The 23,649-nt window shown below is 40.3% G+C and overlaps 1 protein-coding gene across 1 annotated transcript; it reads right to left on the bottom strand.

Moving 5' to 3' along the window:
• Positions 1–287: 287 nt before the first annotated feature.
• On the bottom strand, positions 288–20,102 carry LOC105936341 (SHC-transforming protein 1). The gene is made up of 14 exons (XM_012877122.3): positions 19,843–20,102; positions 19,578–19,647; positions 18,984–19,498; positions 18,008–18,078; positions 8,039–8,099; positions 7,838–7,957; positions 7,701–7,754; positions 5,697–5,748; positions 5,498–5,618; positions 5,214–5,412; positions 4,149–4,221; positions 3,190–3,286; positions 2,953–3,100; positions 288–1,004 (listed from the first exon to the last, which is right to left on the bottom strand). Exons 1-14 carry the CDS (start codon positions 19,846–19,848, stop codon positions 876–878), a joined length of 1,716 nt encoding a protein of 571 aa, XP_012732576.2. The 5' UTR covers positions 19,849–20,102; the 3' UTR covers positions 288–875.
• Positions 20,103–23,649: the final 3,547 nt, after the last annotated feature.

Here is a 23,649-nt window from a genome sequence, read left to right as displayed (position 1 = left end):
AACTCTCTCCTACCAGACATCTTAATATGTAAACATCCATCCATGTTCACATCCATGGATGGATGGATGGATGGATGGATGGATGAATGGATGGATGGATGGATGGATTGGTGCATGGATAAATGAAGGGGTGGATGGGAGCATCGGTGGATCCATGGATGGTTGCATTCACAAATGGTTGACTGGAAGATATTAAAATGGTATTATGATGTGCAAAAAGGAATGAGACATTCTCTAACCTCAGTTGCAGATTTTATAAAACAGAATCCGCCAACATCTTGTAAAATAGCTAGATTTATTTTTGCTTCAGAGAAAACAGAATATCCAAACATGTGTCAGCTAATCATCTACTAAAAATTCCAAAGGGACGAAACACAAAGATATTTTTAAAGTGAAACATAGGAAATGGGCACATGAAATCAGAACATCAATGGAAATCAAGTAACTGACCACAAGACACATTTTGCACATATAAGAATGATTTTTAAAAAGTCAGCCAGTGTTCTGGTAATTCCTTCCTGCAGCAGAGGTTGTGCTTAAACTGAGTAAGGACCAGCAAAGTCTGCATGAAGGAGACCGGATGTTCTGCAGACCATCAGCCGTTCTCAATGTGAGACAGAGGAGTGGAAAAATTTACTCATGATAGACAAAAACAAATGGACTGCAAATAGTTTCATCAACAGTGCACACAGAAAAATATGAAATTATTACTACAACATCCCCAGAAGGTAAATGAGTAAAACAGCTTAGTGTAAACCAGATCAAGCACGTGCACAGGTTGTTTTCATTTTGTAAGGCTGCTGAAGGGGTTGATGGGCATTTTTGTTTAATTTTGGGGTTTAGATCTTGTATTTACAGGTAACAGTCTCTCTGTGTTACTGCGATTGTAGAATCGGCTGCTTCAGACACAGCTTGCTGCTTCCAGAAAAGATGGGCATCTGCTTCTCCATGTGGAATCGCACCAGGTGACCAACGCTCTGAAAGACTTGGTCCCGGGTGCGCACCTGATCACACACACAAAAAAAAAGAAAAAAACTGAGGGCGTTCCTCCCATCCTGATGCTTGAGTGTCCACCTCTACAGTGCCATTAAAAAGTATACATACCACTTGATATCTTCTTAGATTTTATCAACAACAACCACAAACTTAAAATACACCTTTGTTAAAATTGTGTTACTTTCCTTTGAACTGTTGAACTCCAAATATCTGAATAGTGTGGTGAGCATATGTATTCAGCCTTGCAACCCCACCACCATCAAATTTTGTAGAGCCACTGTTTGCTCAAGTAATCTAATAGATTTGATCTGTATAATTTTGGTCTAAAACATTCTAACACACAAATACGTTTTCATCTAAACCTTCCTATTGTAGCTTGGGCTGTATGTTTAGGACTGTAGGCCGACTGGAAGAAGAACCTCCGCCCCGATCTCTAGTGTTTTGATCAAATGGGTTTTCTATCAGAAAGAAATTATTGTATTTGGCTCCATCCATCCGTCCATCAGTCGTGACCAACTTGCAGAAGAAAAGTATCCAGTATGATGCTGCCACCGTAATGTGGGGATGGTTTCTTTAGGGTTATATACATTGTTAGTTTTCTGCAACAAACAGACATAAAAGTCAGATTTATGTTTTACCTCATCAAACCACCTTCGTCCACATGCTTGCTTTTGTCCGCTGCATTTTTTATATCAAACTTTAAGCAAGACTGCTTATGGTTGTTTTTATAATTACAAAATCTACACAACCTGGCGGGATTTGTTTAGCCTCGCGAGACCATCCTGATCTCGCGAGCTTTCAAGGTTTCACTCGCAGATCCGTCTGGCTACTCTCCGTTAAAGAAAATTTGGAGCCGTTCACCAAACGAACGTCCAATCAGCGTTGGCTTTGAGGCGGGTTGAGGTGTGACGCAGCGGGAAGCGCGACAGTTCAGTCTAAAGAACATGGCGGCTTCAGCCGATGAAACTAGCGTTAGCGTGGCTATGGAGCAAGTTTTATCAGAATTACAGAATATTTCTTTGCTGAGCTAACGAGCCTTTACCTGCAGCAGCAAGAGTAGCTTGGCTTGTGGTTGTGTTTTCGTCGTCGCTCTGTTACGAGCGACGACGAATCTGATTGGTTCATTTGGCCCGTCTATCACCAACATAGGCCAATCAGCTAACCAGTATTTTCGCCCCTTCCCAAAATTACTTCAACGGAAGGTTTCCAGATGGATATGCGGAGCAAATCTATCTGGCGGAGTCAGGTAAGGATTTGTTGAGGGCACAACTAAAAACTGTCCTGCCAATAGACTGCCCCACAGGAGCGGTCTCTCCTAATATGAGCAGCTCCTCCAGAGTCACCATAGAGCTGACTCTCTGAATATTGTGCCTCCTGACTAGCCTGCCAATTTGGGTGGACCACCTTGACCTGGTAGTTTTGCAACTGAGAGATACACTTTCCATTTCCGGATGGTGGACTGAATAGTCCTCCTTGAGATGCTAGGGCTATTTTTCCAAACCTGACCCTATTTTAAACTTTGCCAAAGCTTTTTTCTGACCTGCCTGTTGTGTTCCTTGGTCTTCATGATGGTGATTGTTGACTAAATTCTCTAACAAACCTCTGAGACCTTCACATAAGAGCGTGACTGACACTTTGATTAAATTACACACAGATAGACTATACTTACTAATTAGGGGACATTTGAAGGAGGTTGGTTGCACTAAATTTTATTTAGGGGTATTGGGGTAGAAGAGACTGAATAGAAATCCATGCCACACTTTTAAGAATGTTATCTGTAAAAGATTTTGCAGACCATATAATTTTTCTTCCATTTTTACAATATGTCTTGTATTGAGTTGATCTATCACATAACAACCAGATAAAATATGTTGAAATTTATGTCTGTTTAGTGTGAAAACGAGGAAAGGGTTAAGGGTTAGAATACTTTTTTGAGGCATTGTAACAGCACACTACCTGCCCGTGCGGATCCACCAGCAGCAGATGTTGTACAGTGGCCCCCGTCATCCCACTAAGGACGTACTGACCAGAGGCCGAGCTGCTCTCTCTGACCAGGAAATCGCCACTGCAGGTGAGGAGAGCCTCTGCCTGCTCTCTGCCCAGTCTGGAAATGAAGGAACCAGAGCTGCTGTGAAATATGCCTTCACGAACAAACCCTGAAACCTGCAAATTGCTGATACGATGGTTCCTCACCTGCCGTGAAACCAGCCTTCTTGGTGAGTTAAGGGCTGCACAGGGGTCTCAGACTGGGGAGTGCATCGTTCACCACTGTCCTCACACTGCATTGAGTCTGGTGGGGACAAAACCAAGAGGAAATACTGAATTACACAGATAGGGAATACGTTCCTATATGATGTACTGGCTATTTTGTGTTGTATGACAAATCCTTTGACTTTTAAGAAGACTGGGAATTACAAATAACGTTTTACTGTCAGAAAATAATTACAATATTTAACAAATCAGGATTTTACCCAGCTCCAGTGTGTCATGATAACTTAACGGTTATCAAAAACTCTCACTACAAGAATAGAAATTAGTCACAAGAAAAAACAAAATGTTATTTTATAGACTATGCATTGCTGTAGTTGACTGTAGACTCCATGGAGGCCTTACTGATGCTTAGCTTCAAAAGTGAAGCCTACAGTACTAGGCATTGTTCCAATATCTAGGGTGCCCAGGTCTCACTAATATGGCCAAGATTTTCCCACCTGAACCTAATCCTGGATAAGCGGAAGACGATGCCATGTTTACCATCACATTTGGAAACATTCAGTCGAACACACCATACCTTCCTTTCTATGACAAAATTGTATTCATCTGTTCATAACCAGTGTTCCTTTACGATGAATGTAGACAGTTTAAGCGATGTACACAACATGTTCCAGCTGAAAAAGCTTTATTTAATTTATCAATTTAAATTAACTGTTGTCTACATGTTACATTAATATGTCCATGACATTAGGCAAATCTTTAAACTCAGCCTTTGAAATATTAGGTGGATTATTTACTTCTGAACTGTGGAGGGATGAGACTATCAAGCGTTAAACAAAATGTTGAAAAGGTGTGTTTAAAAGCATTCCTCAGAGACAACACATCCTACAACACTACATGAGAACAGGACTTTCTCCAGCAAGATCAGTGCTGACATTCACCTGCAGATGGAGCTGAGGTTCCTTCTCTGACGGAGTGGTTCTCATACAGTGAAACAGGCGGAGACAAACAGACCTGCAACAGATGAGTCATACAAACCAAACATGACAGATCTCTTTGTTACTGAGTGCGAGTCAAAATGTATGTCTCTGTGTGTGTGTGTGTGTGTGTGTGTGTGTGTGTGTGTGTGTGTGTGTGTGTGTGTGTGTGTGTGTGTGTGTGTGTGTGTGCGTGTGTGTGTGCATATAATGGGAGTGATGGCCTGAAGGTTAGAGATGTGAGGTCGTGACAAGAAAGTCACTGATTCAATTCCCACACCGGCACAACGATTCTGGGAAGAGACCTCTATTACCAAGCTGCTGAGAAAGGCATTTCCTGTTCAGTTGTTTCTCCCAGGTGACCCACTGATGGAGTTACGCTGTAAAGAGCCACCCTGGGGCGTAATTGTTTAAATGATTGGCTTTAATGAACTAATTCCGAACAATAAAAACAGAACGATTTCTTGACAGATTTTTTTTTATTCTTTAAATATTTTTTTTAGTGGCTATAAAAATTATATTTTTACATATTACATACAAATGGTTTAAGTATTGCAATCTATCACTAAAAACTCTAGCGCATGACATTTCTATTTATTCAGCTGCTGTTGAGTACTTACTAAAATGACCATGGTTTCTTCTAAACTGACCTTAAGGCTTTCAACTACATCTAACAGCTTTCATCAGGGAATTGAGTCACTCAGCTACTTAATTTTATCATGAAAAATACATATAAGCAGAATTAAAACATAGAATTACAAATTATCACCATAAAAAACAGTTGTTTTATTTAGTGTACATTTGTTTATTTGAATTAAAAAAGCTTTATATTATCTGACAACTAGTTATAGATTAGCAGCCTTTGGTTATAAAGTGGTGTTGTATATGAGCATAGACATCGGTTACAAATTAAGAGCAGGTTTAAAGGGGATCAATATTGGCAACAACATCTTAGAAGCAACAAAAGATAGCCAAAGACAGTTTTGCCTATGTAATTACATTGCTGTTCAAATAGTAATACATTCTTACCTCCTGAATATCAGGCTCCTGTTTCTTCTCTTCCTTTGTCACCTGCTTGTCCTCTTTTCTCTCAACCAATGGGAAAAAGGTTTTCCCTGTGATGACATTATAATACTCCTGTTGCTTAGTGACCTCATCCACCTGCTTGTTCTTTTGGTCCACTGGTGTCTCTTTGGGACTCCATTCGGAACAGATCCTAACCATAGACCTGAATAAAAACAAAATCCTTGATGATCAGATGTTGCTGTTGTGAGTGAAGTCACCGTGCTGACTCACACTAATAACTGTATAACCTTGGGGAGAGGAGCATTGATGTCTGGCTGAGAAGCTGCCGGAAACGAGTCTCAAAGGCCTGACCGATGGTGCTGATAACCTCACCAGCCCGACCCTGGGGACACTCCATGATGTGGCATGCTACGCGAAAGTGAGAAGACACGTTATTCCCATAATTCATATATCTGGAGTTTATTGTAGTCTAAAAATGAGTCCTACCTCTCTTGTTCATGTAGTCCTTTGCAACATATGCAATATAATCGGCTGTGTCCTGTGAATGTATTTAAAGACACATAATTAAAGTCATAACTCAAAGCATCAAAGTCCAACATCTGTAGAGAAAGGTAGGTAGATTGGTAGACTGCTTTATTTCAAGTCATATAAAAATTAAAAATTTAAAAATTAAAATAAATGCATGTTACTCTCCACACTGGATAAAAAGGAGGAACTACATATACTGTTATATATATCTATATATAGATATATATAGATATATATAGATATATATAGTTTTAGATATAGATATATAGATATAGATATATAGATATAGATATATCTATGGTTCAATATGTAATACAAACAAGACATTGTCTAAGCCATCCAGTTATTTTTTTTTTATTTTTTTTTTTACATGATACTGTATTTATATATAAAAAAGAAGCACATTTAACTCCAAAAGGAGTGGGAAGAAGACTTCCACTTCCTATTCATACATAATCATGTGGTTGAAACTTTAATTTGAGATTTGGTAAAACATGTTATGTACAGATATGTTTTTTCACCTTTTATTCATGATGCATTTCATTGTCAATACCCCTGATGTGACTCATTTCATCATCAGCACATTAACATTTCATTATATATTATACATAATTATTTAGTATATACCACAAGAGTGTGTACCTACTATAATATGGATTAAAATGATGCAATATCTTAACATTATTTAATTATTTATAGCTAGACTCTTATTATAATATATAATCATTATAAATCTGTCTAATATTATTGAGGTTAATAGGACCAGAGAACACCAACAATCAAAGACCTGCACCCCCATGTACTGAGTCAAAACCATTTATTCATATCTTACTTAAATTTGATAAACATTTGGACATTGTTTGAGCTTTTAGTCCAATCGATTCCAGCGTAAACTGTGTATAGGATAGGATTTAGGTTAAAGTTAAGATCTGCATTTACCAAAACTATTTGATTACCATTTAAAAAAAAGTATTGTAGCTTGGCTTAAGATAAGATCAATGTTTCTGCTTTTCAGAAAGGAAATTTCCATTGGAGGGCCTTAGAGTGAAGGTGATAAAAACACATAACAGTAGGTAGAGGGGAAAAAATAGACCTGCAATAATCCCAGTGGAGTTATGCTGTATAGAAACTGTAAAAACTTTGCTAACATGAGCTAAGCTAGCTACAAGCAAGAGGAAAGTGAGGATGTTCTAACATTTCCTGAAGTAAATATTGTATTTATTGGTCAGCAGTTTACTTTTGTTTCCATGATAAAAATCCGCTGTTTTTTAATTTTTAATTTTATTTATTACTTCTGTTTTTATTTAAAATCCTTTATCTCTGGTTAGCCTCGTTAGCTAATTTGTATTTTTGTGATTGTTGCTTGGTGGTAGTCTTGTAAAACTGGTGACCCACAGTTTCTTCTATAGGCACATCAAAAAAGCCAGTTATATGGAAGTCACTGTTGTCTGTGTAAATAATATTGGCCTGCTCAATGCTTGGCTTGGCGCGCACTGCAACAGGAGCAGGGAGAAAAAGCTAAAGCAGCCACAGAAAGCAAGGATGAGGCTAAGTTCTATGTTAAAAATTACTTTGGCAACAACCAAATTTGATCAGTAACTTCTAAATAAATGTGTCTCTCTTGGTAGGAAAGACCTGACCTGAATTAAATCTGATGAAGTACAGTATTAATCAGCTTTTTTAAAGTTAACATTATGATATAGAAAATCAATCAGTTGGGTCACACTATGTTATGCTTTTGAAATCTTTCAGTCATAGATTTCTTAGCACAATTACTTCACAACAGATCTTTGCAACCTTTAAAAGAAATGTTTTTAATTCAAGCTGTCTGACCAATTTCTACCTTTCGAAATATAGAATAATAATAACTGTGAATTTAACTGTGTTTTTAAATTTTCCCCCCTCTTTTCTCTGAAACTGAAAATGTTTTTTCTTGTGGAATATTTGAAAGTAAGAACATACTGGGTCTCCTCCAGAGGCAAATGAAATGGCCTGCATGGGATGGTTGATAATCCTCTGTGGAAGACAAAGGAGAGGAACATGTTTTTTTTCTCTAAACTCCAAATGTGAGAAAGGTGTAATGTGGACTGAGCTGTTACCTGTAAAGTGGAGGCTGTCATCAGAGTCAAACTGTCTGTGGAGATTGTGAGGATGGCTTTGCTCCCAGAAAACTGCATGTTGATCTGACCCAAAACGGCAGAGACTCCTTTACACGGGAACTGACAACAACAAGAATCCCAGTTAACTCTACCGATCCGTCATCTGACTGCCGCATCTTTCTCTGTTTGTGCCTTACTTACCCTTTTACTTTTCAGCAAGGATTTCACTGAAGTCCTTTCACACAGTCTGCTAATTGCCTCCCTGCACACAAACACAGATTATCGAATACACAGGCACAGAGATACCTTTGTAAATATGTGATTTGGTGCATCCTGTGACTGGCATGTGAGAAAGGAGGAGGACCACATTACAAGCAGCTACTGTATAGCAGACAAGGTTGTAGCATTTGCTCCTTAAGGTAACCAAGACGACTGAAGAATCAAAATAAATACATTTATGGTAGTGTATTAGATGAAAACTTGCTCTGTAAAACATTGGTGAAGTTATACTTCAAATCTACCACATGTCAGAAGCTAATATTGCATATTTTAGTAACTCAATTAGATTTGACTGTTTTATTCAAGATTAATGTCTTGGAATACAGACTGTGTCTTTAGAGATGAGGGTTCATCAGCATAGCAATGGAAGGAGATCCCATGCCGATTAATGACGCAGCCCAGAGGAAGCATGTATAAAATAAAGATAGGAGGTCCAAAGGTAGAATCTCGGGGGGTACCAAAAGTGACAGGGGCTAATCAGGACTCGGCATTGCCAAGGCTGTCCTATTCAGCTCTGTCTGCGAGGTTGTATGAAAACCATTTCAGGGAAGTATCAGTGTGAGGAGGATACAGTGGTCATCTGTGTCAACAGCTGCCACTAGGTGAAGGAGAATGAGTAGGGAGGGGAAGCCAGTGCAGCTGTCATGCAGAGGCCATTGGTGACCCTCACCAGTACTGTTTCTGTACTATGAGCATGAGGAAAACTAGATATATACTTTTCAAACAAGGAGTGAAGACGGAGGTGATCCTGCAGCAGAGCAGCAGCAGCTTTTTCCAGCACCTTAGACAAAAGCAGGAGATGGGAGATGGGCCCGTAGTTGGAAAGCCCCTCAGAACTGAAGCTAGCCTTTTTCAGAAGGTTTGATGATAATGGTTTTAAGTGAGGATGGGACCTGGCCAGACTGTAATGAATGGTGGATTATATGTGCGGTGAGAAGGCTTATAGCAAAGAAGATTGATTTGTTGAGGACGGTAGGGAAGGGGTCCAAAGTGCTGGTAGAAGACTTTGTTCTTTCAATGAAGCTTTCAACATCACTTTGCATAATGTCATTAAAGCAGCTGAAAGTCTCAAAGTGTTGATGAATAGAAGACAGTGGAGGATCTGGGTAACTTGAGAGCTGAGACCGGATGGATCATTTTGTCTTTGAGAAATGTGAGGAAGTTACTGCACTGTTGTCCTGAGGAATCAATGTGGACTTGGCTTTGAGGGTTGTGAATGTATTTAATTGTGGAGAAGAGTTTCTTGGAATGTCCTGGGCTATTATTGAAGATCTTAGAATAATTGTTGTATTGTGCACCATGGAGGGATTTTACATAGGCTTTTTGATGGGCTCTGTGAGCTAGTTTATGAACTGAGAGGTCAGAAGAACAGTCTTCACAGATATATCAGAGCGCTGAGCAAGAGAAGGACACCAGTCTTGATTTAAGAGGGACGGGATGATCCTGAAGGCCACAAAGAGAACTGTTGTAGCAGTCCACTGATTCAAAGTCTGATGATTGCGCCACAGAGGCCATAACATTGAGGTCTCTGAACAGGACTTCTGGGTCAGTACTTTGGATGTTAGAGTTGACATTTGGTGTTTGAGAATGAGGGATTTACACAAAACTTCTAAGGAAATGTGTGCATGGGGGGACATGAACATGCTGTTTAAGGTTTAAAAAGTCCAGATTTGAGTACAATCTGCAGTCAGCGGGGAGGAAGGATTGCCAATGTGTCCCTAACCTTTATATCAATTTTATTTTAATGCTGTTGGTTGAAGTGTTTAGAAACTGAAAATGGTTGGAGGTCCTTGTTCTGTTGCATTTAATAAATAGGGTGAGAACAGATCTTCTAGTATTTGAACTAACGTTTACCAGAGTCCAAATTCTGATTAGTGCATCAGTAGCTTTATATCATTCTGAAAAACGTTGGTCTCAATAGTAATAGGATTCACATGTTATAGTATGTGTTGTACTGCTGAAACTATGCTGATTCATGTTCAGGATAAACTATAAATATCTTTGTAAATAGATCAACGGCCTCATTTTAAGTGATGGTTCAGATTGCAGCAGTGTGTAAAAAGGAGTAAAAAACATCATTGAAGGAATTTAAAATCTGTGTAGTGTACTTGTGCTCTGTTGCACGCACGCATGCAAACACATACTAACTAAGTTGACAGTTTCACGTCTAACTTATTTATTTGCTAACATATTGGCAACATGGACCATTAAAGAATTTGAATCTTGTCACACCACACCAGGCAACATTCTGTCTGTACAAGGTCTCTGCATAAAGGAAAACTCATCTGGACCTGCTTAAGTGGACTCCAAAACTTTCCTAATGGTCTAACAAATCAAGATTTCACACTGTTCTGTTCTTGGACTCTTGTGGACTGAAGAGGGAGCGGTAAAAAGAACACGGGTCAGTAGTTGTACATAGCGTACAAATAAACATGCAAATACTATTATTCAAATATATGATTTTTTTAGGGACAGGGAAGATGTTGTTTGCTTTAGCATCACAATACTGACCCACATTTTAAGCGTGTTACAACCTGGTGCTGTGGGTTATGTTTTCAGTCGAGGTGATAAAGTGGCCGGTGTCATGTGTCCAACACTGAGAACATCAACGCAATGGAAGACTTTCAAACCTAAAACATCTTGTCTCTTCAGACTGAGTATGAATACCTAGTTCAGAGTAAGACACATCAACAAAACATTCACAGCCCTGACTCTGAAATTTTGGAAGTTCCTTGTCTATCTTAACCTTAGAATCCAATATGGCGGCTGCCACTTGTATAAAAACTAAAGAGCTGTTTCCAAAACCATCCAATGAGGTTGGTCATTGAGAGGTCATTGATTACATTTTTTGTGTGTCTCAAAGCATGGTTGTCATCCTAAATTAGTCACTATCAATGGATTTTTTTAAGAACTCTTAAAGGTCCTTACATGTGTGTTTTGTGATATGGGATAATGTTTATTTATAAAATCTAGATATTGTTTGCTAAAGATGGTGAGATTTAACCAATGCCCTGTTCTATTGCAGGAAGATTTTTTATTCCCCATGAAGAAGTTAAAAGGCTCAATCCAAATGCCCAAAGGATATCTGAGAGCAGGTGCTCAGTTTAGAAAGGTGAAATCATAAAAACAGACATAACTATGTAGGCAACAAGGCCGTTTTCCTGGAAGAGCCTTTCTCCTCCTTGAAGACGAATTTTATGTAATGGATGCATTCTCTCTCTCTCTCTGGCTGGCTTTTTAATAAGACTATGAGAGATCATTAGGAGGAAATTCATCTAATTGGATTTTCTGGCCCATCATTCAGCAGCGTTGTTGTTAACAGAGGTTGCTGTGTGTTGGCATTCTGCACTAGGATGTCAATATCAAATGATGACGAGAAAGTCCCGGTTTATGAAACATTATACATTTAATTTGATTTCCCCTCTTTGAAAATAAATAATAAGCTACACATGGTTGCTTCGGCAAATATATGTTAAGTGGATTTGGAGTCAAGAGATTTTGATACTCTTTAATGCACATCCAAAACATCAGTTTTTCCATTCAGTGGGTGCAAACATATGAATAATGCATTATATGTGTGTAAATGTTCTTTTTATCTTTATTTTGATCTTGTTCCTTTTTAATAGTGTCTAACTTTGAGAGGAAATGAGCACAAAGTTGGTTCACAGTTCCACCAGTGAGATAAGATTTTGAGTTTGTCTTTCTAAAAACTTGTTTCATCCACTGAATCAGAGCATAGGTTCCTTTAAGTTTGAAAGATTGTACTTCCTATATCATTTTCTCTTAAAACGTGTTAGCTAAAGTAGGTTAATTTTCTGGAGTACATCTGGCTTATGAAATAATTAAATTGTGAAATCTATGACTCTTGAATTTTGATCGTTTTATTGTGACGATGTAGAAAATGTCTGCTGAACTTCCCTGACATTCAGCCAATTATAATTTGACTTTCTGGAATCCTTCGATCTCTTTTCTCAGAATGTTTACTTGTACTTCCAGACCTCGGTTTGACCTCTTCCTGTCCATCTGTGCAGACATTTCTAAATCGCATTACTGACAGAGGAAAAAATCCCTCCTCCTTTAAGCTTCTCCAACTTTACTGGTATTAATTACAGGTTTTTGTTTTTTAAAAAATATTTGAAATTCACAATAACTGGATTGATGGATGGATGGATGGATGGATGGATGGATGGATGGATGGATGGATGGATGGATGGATGGATGGATGGATGGATGGATGGATGGATGGATGGATGGATGGATGGATGGATGGATGGATGGATGGACTTCACGCCAAAATTAATGCTAACCACAATTAATGTTAAACTTTCACAAGTGAGTGAAAAGACCATGTTTGATATTAAGTTGTACAAATGAATGTGTGTGTGTGTGTGTGTGTGTGTGTGTGTGTGTGTGTGTGTGTGTGTGTGTGTAAAGGAATAGTTTGAAACAAAAGGATGTTACATCATTTGATGATTTCACGATTATTATGAACCGACAGAGAGCTTAATCTGAAGTCATTGAGAAAGTGAGACTGAAAATCTACTACGGCAGGCTAGTCTAATTTGCTGAAATTTCATTGCAGCAATTCAAAATAGTATTCATGTCATGCATTCTAGTTTTCCGCTGTTGTTCTTTGGGCTGTCTGTCTGTCTCTGCTCTGCTACACTCTGTTTATTAGAGTGAGCAGATACACCTGCTACTATCATAATTTCCTCCACCAGTTCCACCTGTTACCTCACCTTTAAATGCCTGCCTTTCACAGCCTTCTTCGGCCAGAGTCTCTTCAAGCCTAGTGTGACTTGCTTTCCAGTGTTTAGTGTGCCTCGCCGGTTTCGACCTGTTCTTCCTGCTCTTGGATTCCCAGTTAGCCTTGCCCTTGCTGAATTCCTCATTATCCTTTGATTTCTGGACACAACCCAGGACTGCTTTTTGACCATGATTCTTGTCAAGACCTTTTGGACTTGTCTGCCTTTTTTTGCCTGCTCTGTGTATGACCCTAGCCCATCTAACAGTTCTCTGACTCCAGCCTATTTAGCTGTCTTCCCCTGCTGTGAGCGGCCTGCCTTCAGCATTGTCTGTATCCTGCTTTACTCTGGACTTAATAAACATGCAATGTATTCACAAGGGGGTACCACAAGGTTATGTTTTGGGTCCTTAGTTATTTATCTTGGATATTAATGGTATTGGAAAAGATATTTCAAATGCAGCAATTCATTTTTATGCAGATGACACAGTGATATATTGCTTTACATCTACACCCACAGAAGTTGTTGCATACATGCAAAAGGCATTTAGTAGAAAACAAGAAAAACTGTCAGCTTCAACTTGTCTTGACTGCTGACAAAACAAAGCTAATATTTTTCACCAACTCAACGACAGCAAGGTTGTGATGGTGATGGTGAACAAATTGAACTTGCATCTACGTTCAAATATCTGGGGTCCTTAATTGATGACAAATTGCCTTTTAAAGCACATTTTCAGCTGAAGTTTTTACTTGGATTTTATTTTTTAAATAAATCCTGTTTTTCTTTTAGGGTAAAACAGAAATTGATGCCGTCAATTTATTTTCCGATTAAAGACTATGGTGATATATTATACATGACCACCTTTGCTTAATGTCTTCACATGCTGGATAGCCTGTATCATGGTGCTACGGTTTATTACAAATTATAGGGCCCTAACTCATTACTGTCTCTTGTACATTAAGATAAAATGGTCATCTCTGCATGTTTGTTGGCTTGGCCATTGGTATTCTTAAGTTGACAGCACCTTATCTATCATCTTTGTTGACATTAAGTAACAGGACCTAGAGCCTCCGGGCTCAAGACTTTTTAAATTTAAGTGTTCCTCGTTACAGAACTGAAAGGGGGAAGAAAACTATTAGCTTTTCTACTCCAACAGCGTGGAGCAGTTTGCAATTGGAGCGTAAACTTAAAACACTAGTATCTCCGAATGTATTTAAGACCATGCTAGATCCCATTATGTTTAGGTTGCAAAAGTGTATTTGTTTTACTTGAAACATTTGCATATGTTTTATTGTAAGTTTATGTTTATTGTGACTAAGTGTTGCTGCCAGTCTTGGCCAGATCTTTCTTGCAAAAGAGATCTTTTGATCTCAATGGGACAAAACTTGTTAAATTAAGGTTATTATTATTGTTATTATTATTATTAAGCACAACATCGTGCCTTGGTCAATTATTGAGTTCTCAGTTCCAAACAAGTCAATAGTTTGTAAGGCCCCAACAATATGGTATGTGTGCCTGATCGGGGGATTCTCCTTTTGAGATGACCATTGGATGGGATATTTCCTCATTGATCCTGACCAGGGCATCACTGAGCTCCTGGCCAGTCTGAGGTGCAACCTTGTAGTGTCGTATGGACCTAAACATGATGTCCCAGAGATGCTCTGTTGGACTTAGGTCAGGGGAGCTTGGAGGCCAATCTATTGTATCACTTTCTCCATATTCCAGGAACTGCCTGCATACTCTTGCCACTTAAGATCGGGGATTATCATTCACCAGGAAGAACGCAGGACCCACCGCACCAGCAATGAGTCTAACAATGGATCTGAGGATTTCATCCCGCAACCTAATAGCAGTCAAGATGCCATTATTTATCCTGTACAGATCTGTGCATCCCTCCATGGATATGCCACCCCTGACCAACAACAGTCAACCACCAAATTAATTATGCTGAACAACATGACCAAGGCTTTTTCAGGCCCTTTCATGTCTGCCAGATGAGCTCAGAGTGAACCTGCTGTCATCTGGGAAGGGAACAGGGTGCCAGGGGCGTACCTTTCTTTTCCGGTGTTCTCTGGCAAATGTCAGTAGAGCTCTATGGCACTGCGCAGTGAGTACAGAGTCTACTCCTAAAGGATGTCAGGCCCTCAGGCCACTCTGGTGAAGTCTATTTCTAATGGTTTGGTCTGAGACATTCACACCAGTGGCACGCTGGAGGTCACTTTGTAGGCTCTGGCAGTAGTCATCCTCCTTGCACAAAAGAGCAGATCCTGGTCCTGCTGATGGGTTAAGGACCTCTAACAGCCCTGTGCAGCTCTCCTAGAGTAACAGCATGTCTCCAGGAATCACCTCCGAGACTGTGCTGGGAGACAAAAACCTTCTGGCAAAAGCACACATTGATTGAGGAGCTGAATTTCCAGTGCAACATCTGCAGTGACAGTGACCCTGGTGTGAAAAAATGCTAAATTACTGAAAAGCAGTCAAAAAAGCACAAAGAGGGAAAAGGGTCCATTGCCTCCACCTGCAAAACCATTCCTGTTTAAAATATACATTTCCCCTCAAAACGTTTACTTGTCTCAATAACAGCTGCATATTGATCAACAGAGTTTGGACCGCTGTTCTTTGCAAAATGGTAAGGCTCAATTAAATTTGTTGGTTTTCTGTCACAGTGCCAGCTTTAAGGCTAAGTCAATACATTTTCAGTAGGTCAGGGCCAGTGGCTACTTAGCTATGTTATTTTTGTATTTTATGTGATTCCTTGTGCATACTACTTTGTACTCAAACCCTGGCACAAGGGTTTCCTGAGGGATCAACAAAGTTCTAACTTTATCTTATCTCAATCAAATCAATGTCTTGTTGAAACAACCAGTTCTATCCAAGTTGCAAAGATGTGACCAAACTGTCACCCTCAGATGGCAGCAAATTGGTTTGGATGTCCAGAAAATCCCAGAAGGCACCAGGGCCCAGAGACTGGAAACTACTGGAACACCAGTGCCCCCATCCACATCCATCCATCCGTCCATCTTCTTCCTCTTCTCCGGGGTCGGGTCGCGGGGGTAGCAGCTTCAGTAGGGAGGCCCAGACGTCCCTCTCCTCAGCCACTTGGGCCAGCTCCTCAGGAGGAATCCCAAGGCGTTCCCAGGCCAGCCGGGAGACATAGTCCCTCCAGCGTGTCCTGGGTCTTCCCCTGGGCCTCCTCCCGGTGGGACGTGCCCGGAACACCTCACCAGGGAGGCGTCCAGGAGGCATCCTAACCAGATGCCCGAGCCACCTCAACTGGCTCCTCTCGACGTGGAGGAGCAGCGGCTCTACTCTGAGTCCTCCCCGGATGACTGAGCTCCTCACCCTATCTCTAAGGGAGAGCCCAGACACACTACGGAGAAAACTCATTTCAGCCGCTTGTATCCGGGATCTCGTTCTTTCGGTCACGACCCAAAGCTTATAACCATAGATGAGGGTAGGAACGTAGATCGACAGGTAAATCGAGAGCTTCGCCTTTTGGCTCAGCTCTCTCTTCACCACAACGGACCGGTACAGCGCCCGCTTCACAGCAGACGCTGCACCAATCCGCCTGTCGATCTCCCGCTCCATCTTTGTGAACAAGACCCCAAGATACTTGAACTCCTCCACTAGGGGCAGCACATCCTCCCCAACCCGAAGAAGGCACTCTACCCTTTTCCGGTTCAAGATCATGGTCTCGGATTTGGAGGCACTGATTTTCATCCAGGCCGCTTCGCACTCGGCTGCGAACCGCTCCAGCGAGAGCTGTAGATCACGCCCTGATAAAGCCAGTAGGACCACGTCATCCGCGAATAGCAGAGACGCAATCCTAAGGCCACCAAAATGAATCCCCATAAACACCTTGGCTGCGCCTAGAAATTTTGTCCATAAAAGTTATGGACTCCATCCACATTGAACCAATATTTATACCCAGTTCAATGAGCATGGAAGAAATAGTTTGAGATTTTTGGAGAAGTACAGTCCCACAGAAAGCATGTAACCTAGTCTCCCTATTCTCAGCAGCAAGTTGGAGATGCCTTCAAACTGAAGAGCACTGTACCAGCTGCCAAACATGGTGGAGGTAGCTTTGCTACCAGTTACTCTGGTACATTGAAAAAGGTTTAATGTTAAAGACAGGGGACTTTCACTAAAGTACCTCATCTCAACCAGCAGCTGTAAGGTTGAAACACAACTGGGTGTTTCAACACGACATTCATCCCAAATTGACATGAATCCAAAATAAATGATCTTAAATAAACTGGATTGCTGAAATGTATGACACAGGTCAACAGAAACAGACAGTCTTCCTGAAAGTGCCCCAAACTCGGTTTAGAATCTGTGGAACAAATTAAAAGAAAGACAGTGCCAGGAAAAGAACGGTCTAAATCAACTATAGAGCAGTCACATATCCAACCATAAATGTGACACATGTTTGTTGATGGGTGCAAACTGTTTTTTTTTTTTTATCAAAGTGTAGTTTCTTAAAGTTTAACTAGAAATTAGTATGGCTTTATATAGGTACAACTATCTGAGCAAGTCTAACATTGATCCCATGTTGATTCACAAGAAATTCACAAAGAATAAAAATTCAGATTTGCTTATTTCAAAGTAATTTCATCCTGGAAAATGGACAGTTCCGATGCAAATGGCCATGATTAGTATCATCTCCATGCCCATGATGAGTGCTTGTAAATATTTTAACTGACCTGATTTTAAACCTGTTTGAATTTAGAGTAAAATGTCTCATCTCTGGCTACACACCTTGAAAAAAATCTGTTTCATCCTCATGCGCAATGATGTGTCATAACATCATCTCTCTCTCTTTCTCTCTCTCTCTTTCTAGTTGTACTTGCAGCTGAGTGAGAACCTTTTTTGCTCATTTTACTAGTAAAGGGACTGGGAGGACTTCAATGTAAAATGAGGACGTTTATGTGGTCCTCCCTTTTTTCTGGGCTAGGGGTTAGGCTTAGGACTAAGGTGTCAATTAGGGTTAGGATTAAGTTTTCTAGTGGTAATGGATAGGTTAAGGTTTAGGCTCAGGCCATAGGAAAGCTTGAAGATGAATGGAAGTCAATGGAAGTTAAGGCACGGTCCTCACAATGTAAACAAGGATGTGTGTGTGTGTGTGGGTGTGGGTGTGTTACCATACCGTGTGACTTGCATTCTTGTATCAAAGTCGAGTGTCCTCATAGACTGGATCACTTCCACGTTACCCATGTACTTGAAGAATGCAAACAAGAACACTAGTTACTAACTAATTACAGAGAAAAATAATCAACGTAACCACAAGGCAGAGTCATTTTCTGTCCAATAAATCCAACTCTTGTCATCTGCAGCAACACATATTATATGGTGGATTTTATAACTTGATAGTAAAATATATGTGGAAAGTAATGAAGAGGCACTGATGCAGCCAGGCAACATTTGCTCACTTTCTGCAGCCCCTCTCCCATTGGCCCATGAGTCGGAGCGAAACAAGGCCCCATAGGCTGGAGTCGGGATGAGTAAATCCATTGATGTGAACCCAGCTCAAATCAATCAGCGTACATGTGGACGGGGTGAGTGGGCGGAAGTGTGATGTGTGTGCGCTTGTTTATAGAGGACAGTCAGACAGTCCGTTCTCTTTTCCACTGCCTTTCAGCTCACAAGTCCTGCTCCTAATCTCCCATGCGAACACACCTCCGGTTGTAGGACAGCATGAGCCCTGCTAGTCGAACACGAACGCACACACACACAAACGCGCGCACACACTAACGCAAGCAAGCAGAGTTGATCCAGAGAAGAGCAGAGAGCCAGGATGAGTCACTACTGCCTACACAGGAAGCTGTATGTGAGAAAGGGGAGGGGGCAGGGGGGGGGGGGGGGGGGGTGAACGTATGAAAGTGAGCATGATGGTGTGCAAAAGAGCAGAGAGAGATGAGGGTCTGCCGGATGTCTTTGTGTCTGTTTGTTTTGGCAATGGCACAATTGAAGGTGTTAACCCCAGCCCGTGCAGGGAGACAGACATTCAGGTGAAAAACTAAAGTTTGTTTCATAAAGAGGTGCTGCAGTGGTGCTTAAAGTCTCATATACATTAGTTATTGTTAGATTGTGAATGCACAGGTATGATGGGCGGGTATAAATACCTTCACGTGATGGTGAACTGCTCTGCTCGATGTCCTCACCACCGCACAGTCATCTACTGCCTTCAGGAAGCAGAGCCCTCCGTTATGCTGCGAGCACGGGGTGCAGGGAAGGCTGGCCATGCGGTGCAGCGTGATGGGACGCTTTGTGGAGAGGAGAGCCGAGTGAACTAGGTCTGGTCCCGTGGAGGAGGACACATCGAGGGAAGACCCACAGTCTGTTCTGGACAGAGGTCCGTCGTCCTGTTTACGGACAGTTCTGTCCCGGTTTGTGTCTGTTTGTCCCCTCTGGCCTCGTCGCAGGCAGGCAGGACTTTGCAGACGGATGCTGGCCACGCGGGGGATGAAGTTCCTGCCGGCAGAGGAACCCCGATGAGACGGTGTCCCGGGATCAAGAGGAGCGAAATCAGAGTCTAAGCAGAGGTCCCTCTTGGAGAGCCGCATTCTTTCAGTGTGATCTTCCAAAGATGTCAAGGAATCGTTGTGCAGTCTGCTGTATTTGGGTCGTTTCAGCATACCTACAGATAACAAAGAAGAGCAAATTAATTAAAGAGGCAAAAAAGGTGTTTTCATTTGCTGCCCTTAAAAGGGACCCACCTGGTAGGAGTCCTGTCTGTGATTTGAAAGGGGGTATGGTTTGCTCTCTCATAATAAGGGCACTGAAACACTAGATGAAGGGGGGGAAAAAAAGAGGAAAAGAGAAATAGCTGACAGCATTAATGACACAATAATCAATTAAAATTAAGTTTTAGTTCTTATGCCAATCGGCTGCTATTTACAAAGGTATCCTTGCGTTTGGGAAACACTGTCCTCTGATCATCAGATGTGATTCCCACTCCACATTACAGCAAATTTGACTCACCTGCATGGGACTGGGGCCGTCCTGTGTAGCTCAGAATCCTTCCTGCTGCGCAGCAAGTCTCAAAGCTCCCGGCCGAGCCGAGCACTTTACTCAGTCAGTTCCACGGCTTCCAGCTCTGCTTCACCACATCAGCGTTTTCTGTCTTAGGCATTGGGGGAGCTGTGTAGCTTTTATGAATGAACCTATTTTTTTTTTTTTATGAATGAGACGCTCTGGCTCACTTCCTCTGTCTCTCTCTATGATGGCGCATGGAGATGAATGTATGAATGAACCAGAGGAGAGATTGACAGACGGACCGGACCCTAGGGCACTGTTACCCCTCCCTCACCCGTAAACTACCATCCAATCACAGGCAGGCAGTGTGACTCATGCTCTGCACACACACACACACACACACACACACACACACACACACACACACACACACACACACACACACACACACACACACACACACACACACACACACACACACACACACACACACAGGCAGAGCCAAAAGAGTGCTTTGTCCCTCTCTGTTAACATCACTTGCACCTTGGAGATGCTTTTAAAGCACGTTATTAATGCAATATTAGCTTGGGTTCCTTCCCTGAAATGTTTCCACCTCATCTCTGAATAAAATGAAGTTTTTCCCATCTGTTTTGCAGGAATCATTTCATAGTGTATCTAATGAACGTATTATTCAAATGACCCGCATGAACACACAAGCGGAAGAGGATTAAATGAAACATTTGCATTTCCGCGTGATTCAGATCAGAGCAACCATGCCAGGCGCCACTGTGAGGGTATTTTACATACACAATTTGCTGCTGATTAAAGGATCCCCATTCTTCTATTTTTAAACTGTTTTTATTACATCTTATATGACTGTAGCCACACTGTAGTTTATACAGATCATTCAAATAAAAACACACAAAATAGTGAGCATTTTAATGCAGAAGGCAAAGTATATAAAAGGTTAGTGACACAAAAAGACACAAAATAATAATTCATACAGGTCCTTTTAGGTGCTGTGTTGTTGTTTTCTATTAATTCTAAAATACAGATTGACTATATGGGCCTTTAGGTTTGTGACAGCTAACCTTGATCAAAATTTCAAAAAAAGATCAACAAACAGTGTAAACGTCCAAAGAGTTCGTCTCCACATATTCACCAAGTAAAATAGCAGGCATGCTTAAAGAAAATGCTGGTTTATGAAACAATTACCTTTTATTTCTTTTCAGGTGTTTTTATGTTTATTTATGTAATGATGATAAATGTTGCCCACTAGATTCCAAGGCCAAAGATTGGAGGTGTATAAAGTCTAAATGTCATTTAGGTCTTAAAAGTTAAGCAACTATCTAGGAAATAGTTGGTTGAGGACCCAATGGAGTGAAATACATTATGTGTACCGCATCATTCATTCAACCAACAATTTAATAAAACACGTGTCACCACAGTTTTCAATAATTAAAAAAAGATTTTAACAAAGACATCTAAATACATGTTCATCTACTTGATAAAACTCGAGATCTGTGTCCATCGTTTTGTCTGAGCCTTATGAGTGGTGCTCAGGGACAGCTTTGTCTCCACCTAGTGGTCAAATTGCAAACTGAAATCTAGGTGGCTTCTTTGCAACCTCAATCTCATGCTCGTCAAACTGTGACATTGTTTTGCCTAAAATTCTGCTTACAAAAGAGCAGTTAAAAACTTCAAGATTGGAAATCATTTGCAAGACAGTTTAGCCCAATGTGAAGTGGTACTGAACTATGTGCACGATAAAAAAAAAATGAATGCTAGCTTTGTGGCATTTAGGCCGCTATCTTCCAGGTAAATCAACATATGTTCTTTCTTTCTTTCTTTCTTTCTTTCTTTCAGAGAAAGAGTAACTTGATGGAAAAGTGTTGGATGTACATTATATTTTTTTTAAATACACTAAATGGTCCAACATGCAGGTAATACCCTAGGTTTGAAAACAAATGTACTTTCAAAGCTGGTTCCAGTTCCTGCCACACATCTGAAATATATGACTGCACAACAAAGTGGAAAAACCCCTAGACTTATTCACATTTTTTAAACATCTTCTCAAATCAAAGACAAAATATCCAACATATTTAAATTGCAGAAACACCAGCATGTCCATTGTGACCCAAGAGAGGTACCCTGGAGCACATCCTCTGCTGCTGCACTACAACACTACAGATGTTACAAGGGGAGGCATGACCAACCCTGAAGCCATCAGCGGTCTGTACATCCATGTCAAGTTCAGAACCAAAGCCGTTTCTACAATTATTGTTCTGTTAGAGGAGGCACACAGGTGGAGATTCACCTTCCATACATGCAGCCAATTGGAATTGCATTAGAACGGTTTAGTTTAAAGCATGTTTACGTGTTAGAATGGTAGAAAACCTTCCCGTTTACAATACAATCACCTCAAAGTCATGTCTGAAAACAGAGTATAAATTTAACAAGAGTTACCCCATTGCTGTTCTATTAGAATTGACCCAGGTTATTATTTCAGGGATTGGGGAAAAAGTATTTTAAGTAATTTATTAAATAACAACAGAAATTAAATCCCTGCATTTAAGCAATCTGAGAGTAGCTTTCGCTGTTGTTAAGGAATGAGACATTCCTTAAGCGCTGTGTTTTAATCAGCAGATGGTAGCACTGAGCTTCAGATGTGGGAAATTGATTTTAAATCATATCTTAATTTTTATGTTTGATGTATTTTGTCATGCAGGACGGTGTTTAAGTTCCAAAAAATGTGAATTAATGTTTTTCAGCTTTGTACAATTGCTGTGATCAGTTTCTATGCATAATGCACAAGTAAATGAGTAAAAGTATTGTTGAAATTGCACATACTTTCCTTAAAAACGCTGAGGTTATTCATAATATATTGTGTAACAGTGAAATTAATTTAATATAAAAAGCAACAACAAGTCTACTTTTATTAGTTCTATCTAACCTTACAATGAGTTTGCTCATATGGCCCTCTTGAGATCAGATTAAGCTGAATGCGGCCCCTAAACCAAGATGAGTTTGACACCCCTGGTTTAGAAGGAAAGATGCATCAAAACACCTGAGATTGAACTTTAATCCCACCGAGCATCTTTGGGACATCCTGAATATGTCATGGGCAAAAAACAATTCCTCCTGGGAAAACACAACTAACACCTTGGCAGATTTCATCCTGGCTCTTAAGCGCGTTTGTGTAGAACAGGCAAAGTGCTGCTCTACATGTCCAAAGTGCGGCCCGGGGGCCATTTGTGGCCCACCAACTGCTTTTTAAGAAAGATTTGGTCCAGCTAGGCGATTAAGATGGAAGATTTAGTTTTTAATTAGGGTAACATTATCACAGGAAAGTTAAAAACCCTACAATTGAAAATGTGAAGTACAATACAAAGTATTTATCTTTTAATAAACTTTTGACACTTTAATTTCATAGTAACCTCTGTCCAATTATATTTAATTACCGAAATGCAGACTTTGCTGCATTAAAATCTGCTTTGAATTCAATTACTAAAATTGGCTAATTGCAGCAAGTGCCGTACAGCAAAGAACTGACCCAAATACTGTTCTTATATTGCTAAACCAAAAAGAGTAAAGTTTATTATCGTTAAATAGTCAAATTAAATAATTTAAAATAATTTTCAAACTGAATGACCATCTTTTTAATACGACAAAACCCTCTTAAATGATGGATCTACAATGATTTACACAGTCATTTCCTACAAGAACATCTGACTTTTTTATTTTTAAAATGATTATACTTAATAGAGCAGGTTTTATATATATATATATATATATATATATATATATATATAT

This window comes from Fundulus heteroclitus, chromosome 4 (assembly GCF_011125445.2).
Source record: "Fundulus heteroclitus isolate FHET01 chromosome 4, MU-UCD_Fhet_4.1, whole genome shotgun sequence".
Classification (NCBI taxonomy): domain Eukaryota; kingdom Metazoa; phylum Chordata; class Actinopteri; order Cyprinodontiformes; family Fundulidae; genus Fundulus; species Fundulus heteroclitus.
The sequence above is the reverse complement of the archived record's forward strand: the minus strand, read 5'-3'. Positions and strand labels throughout refer to the sequence as shown.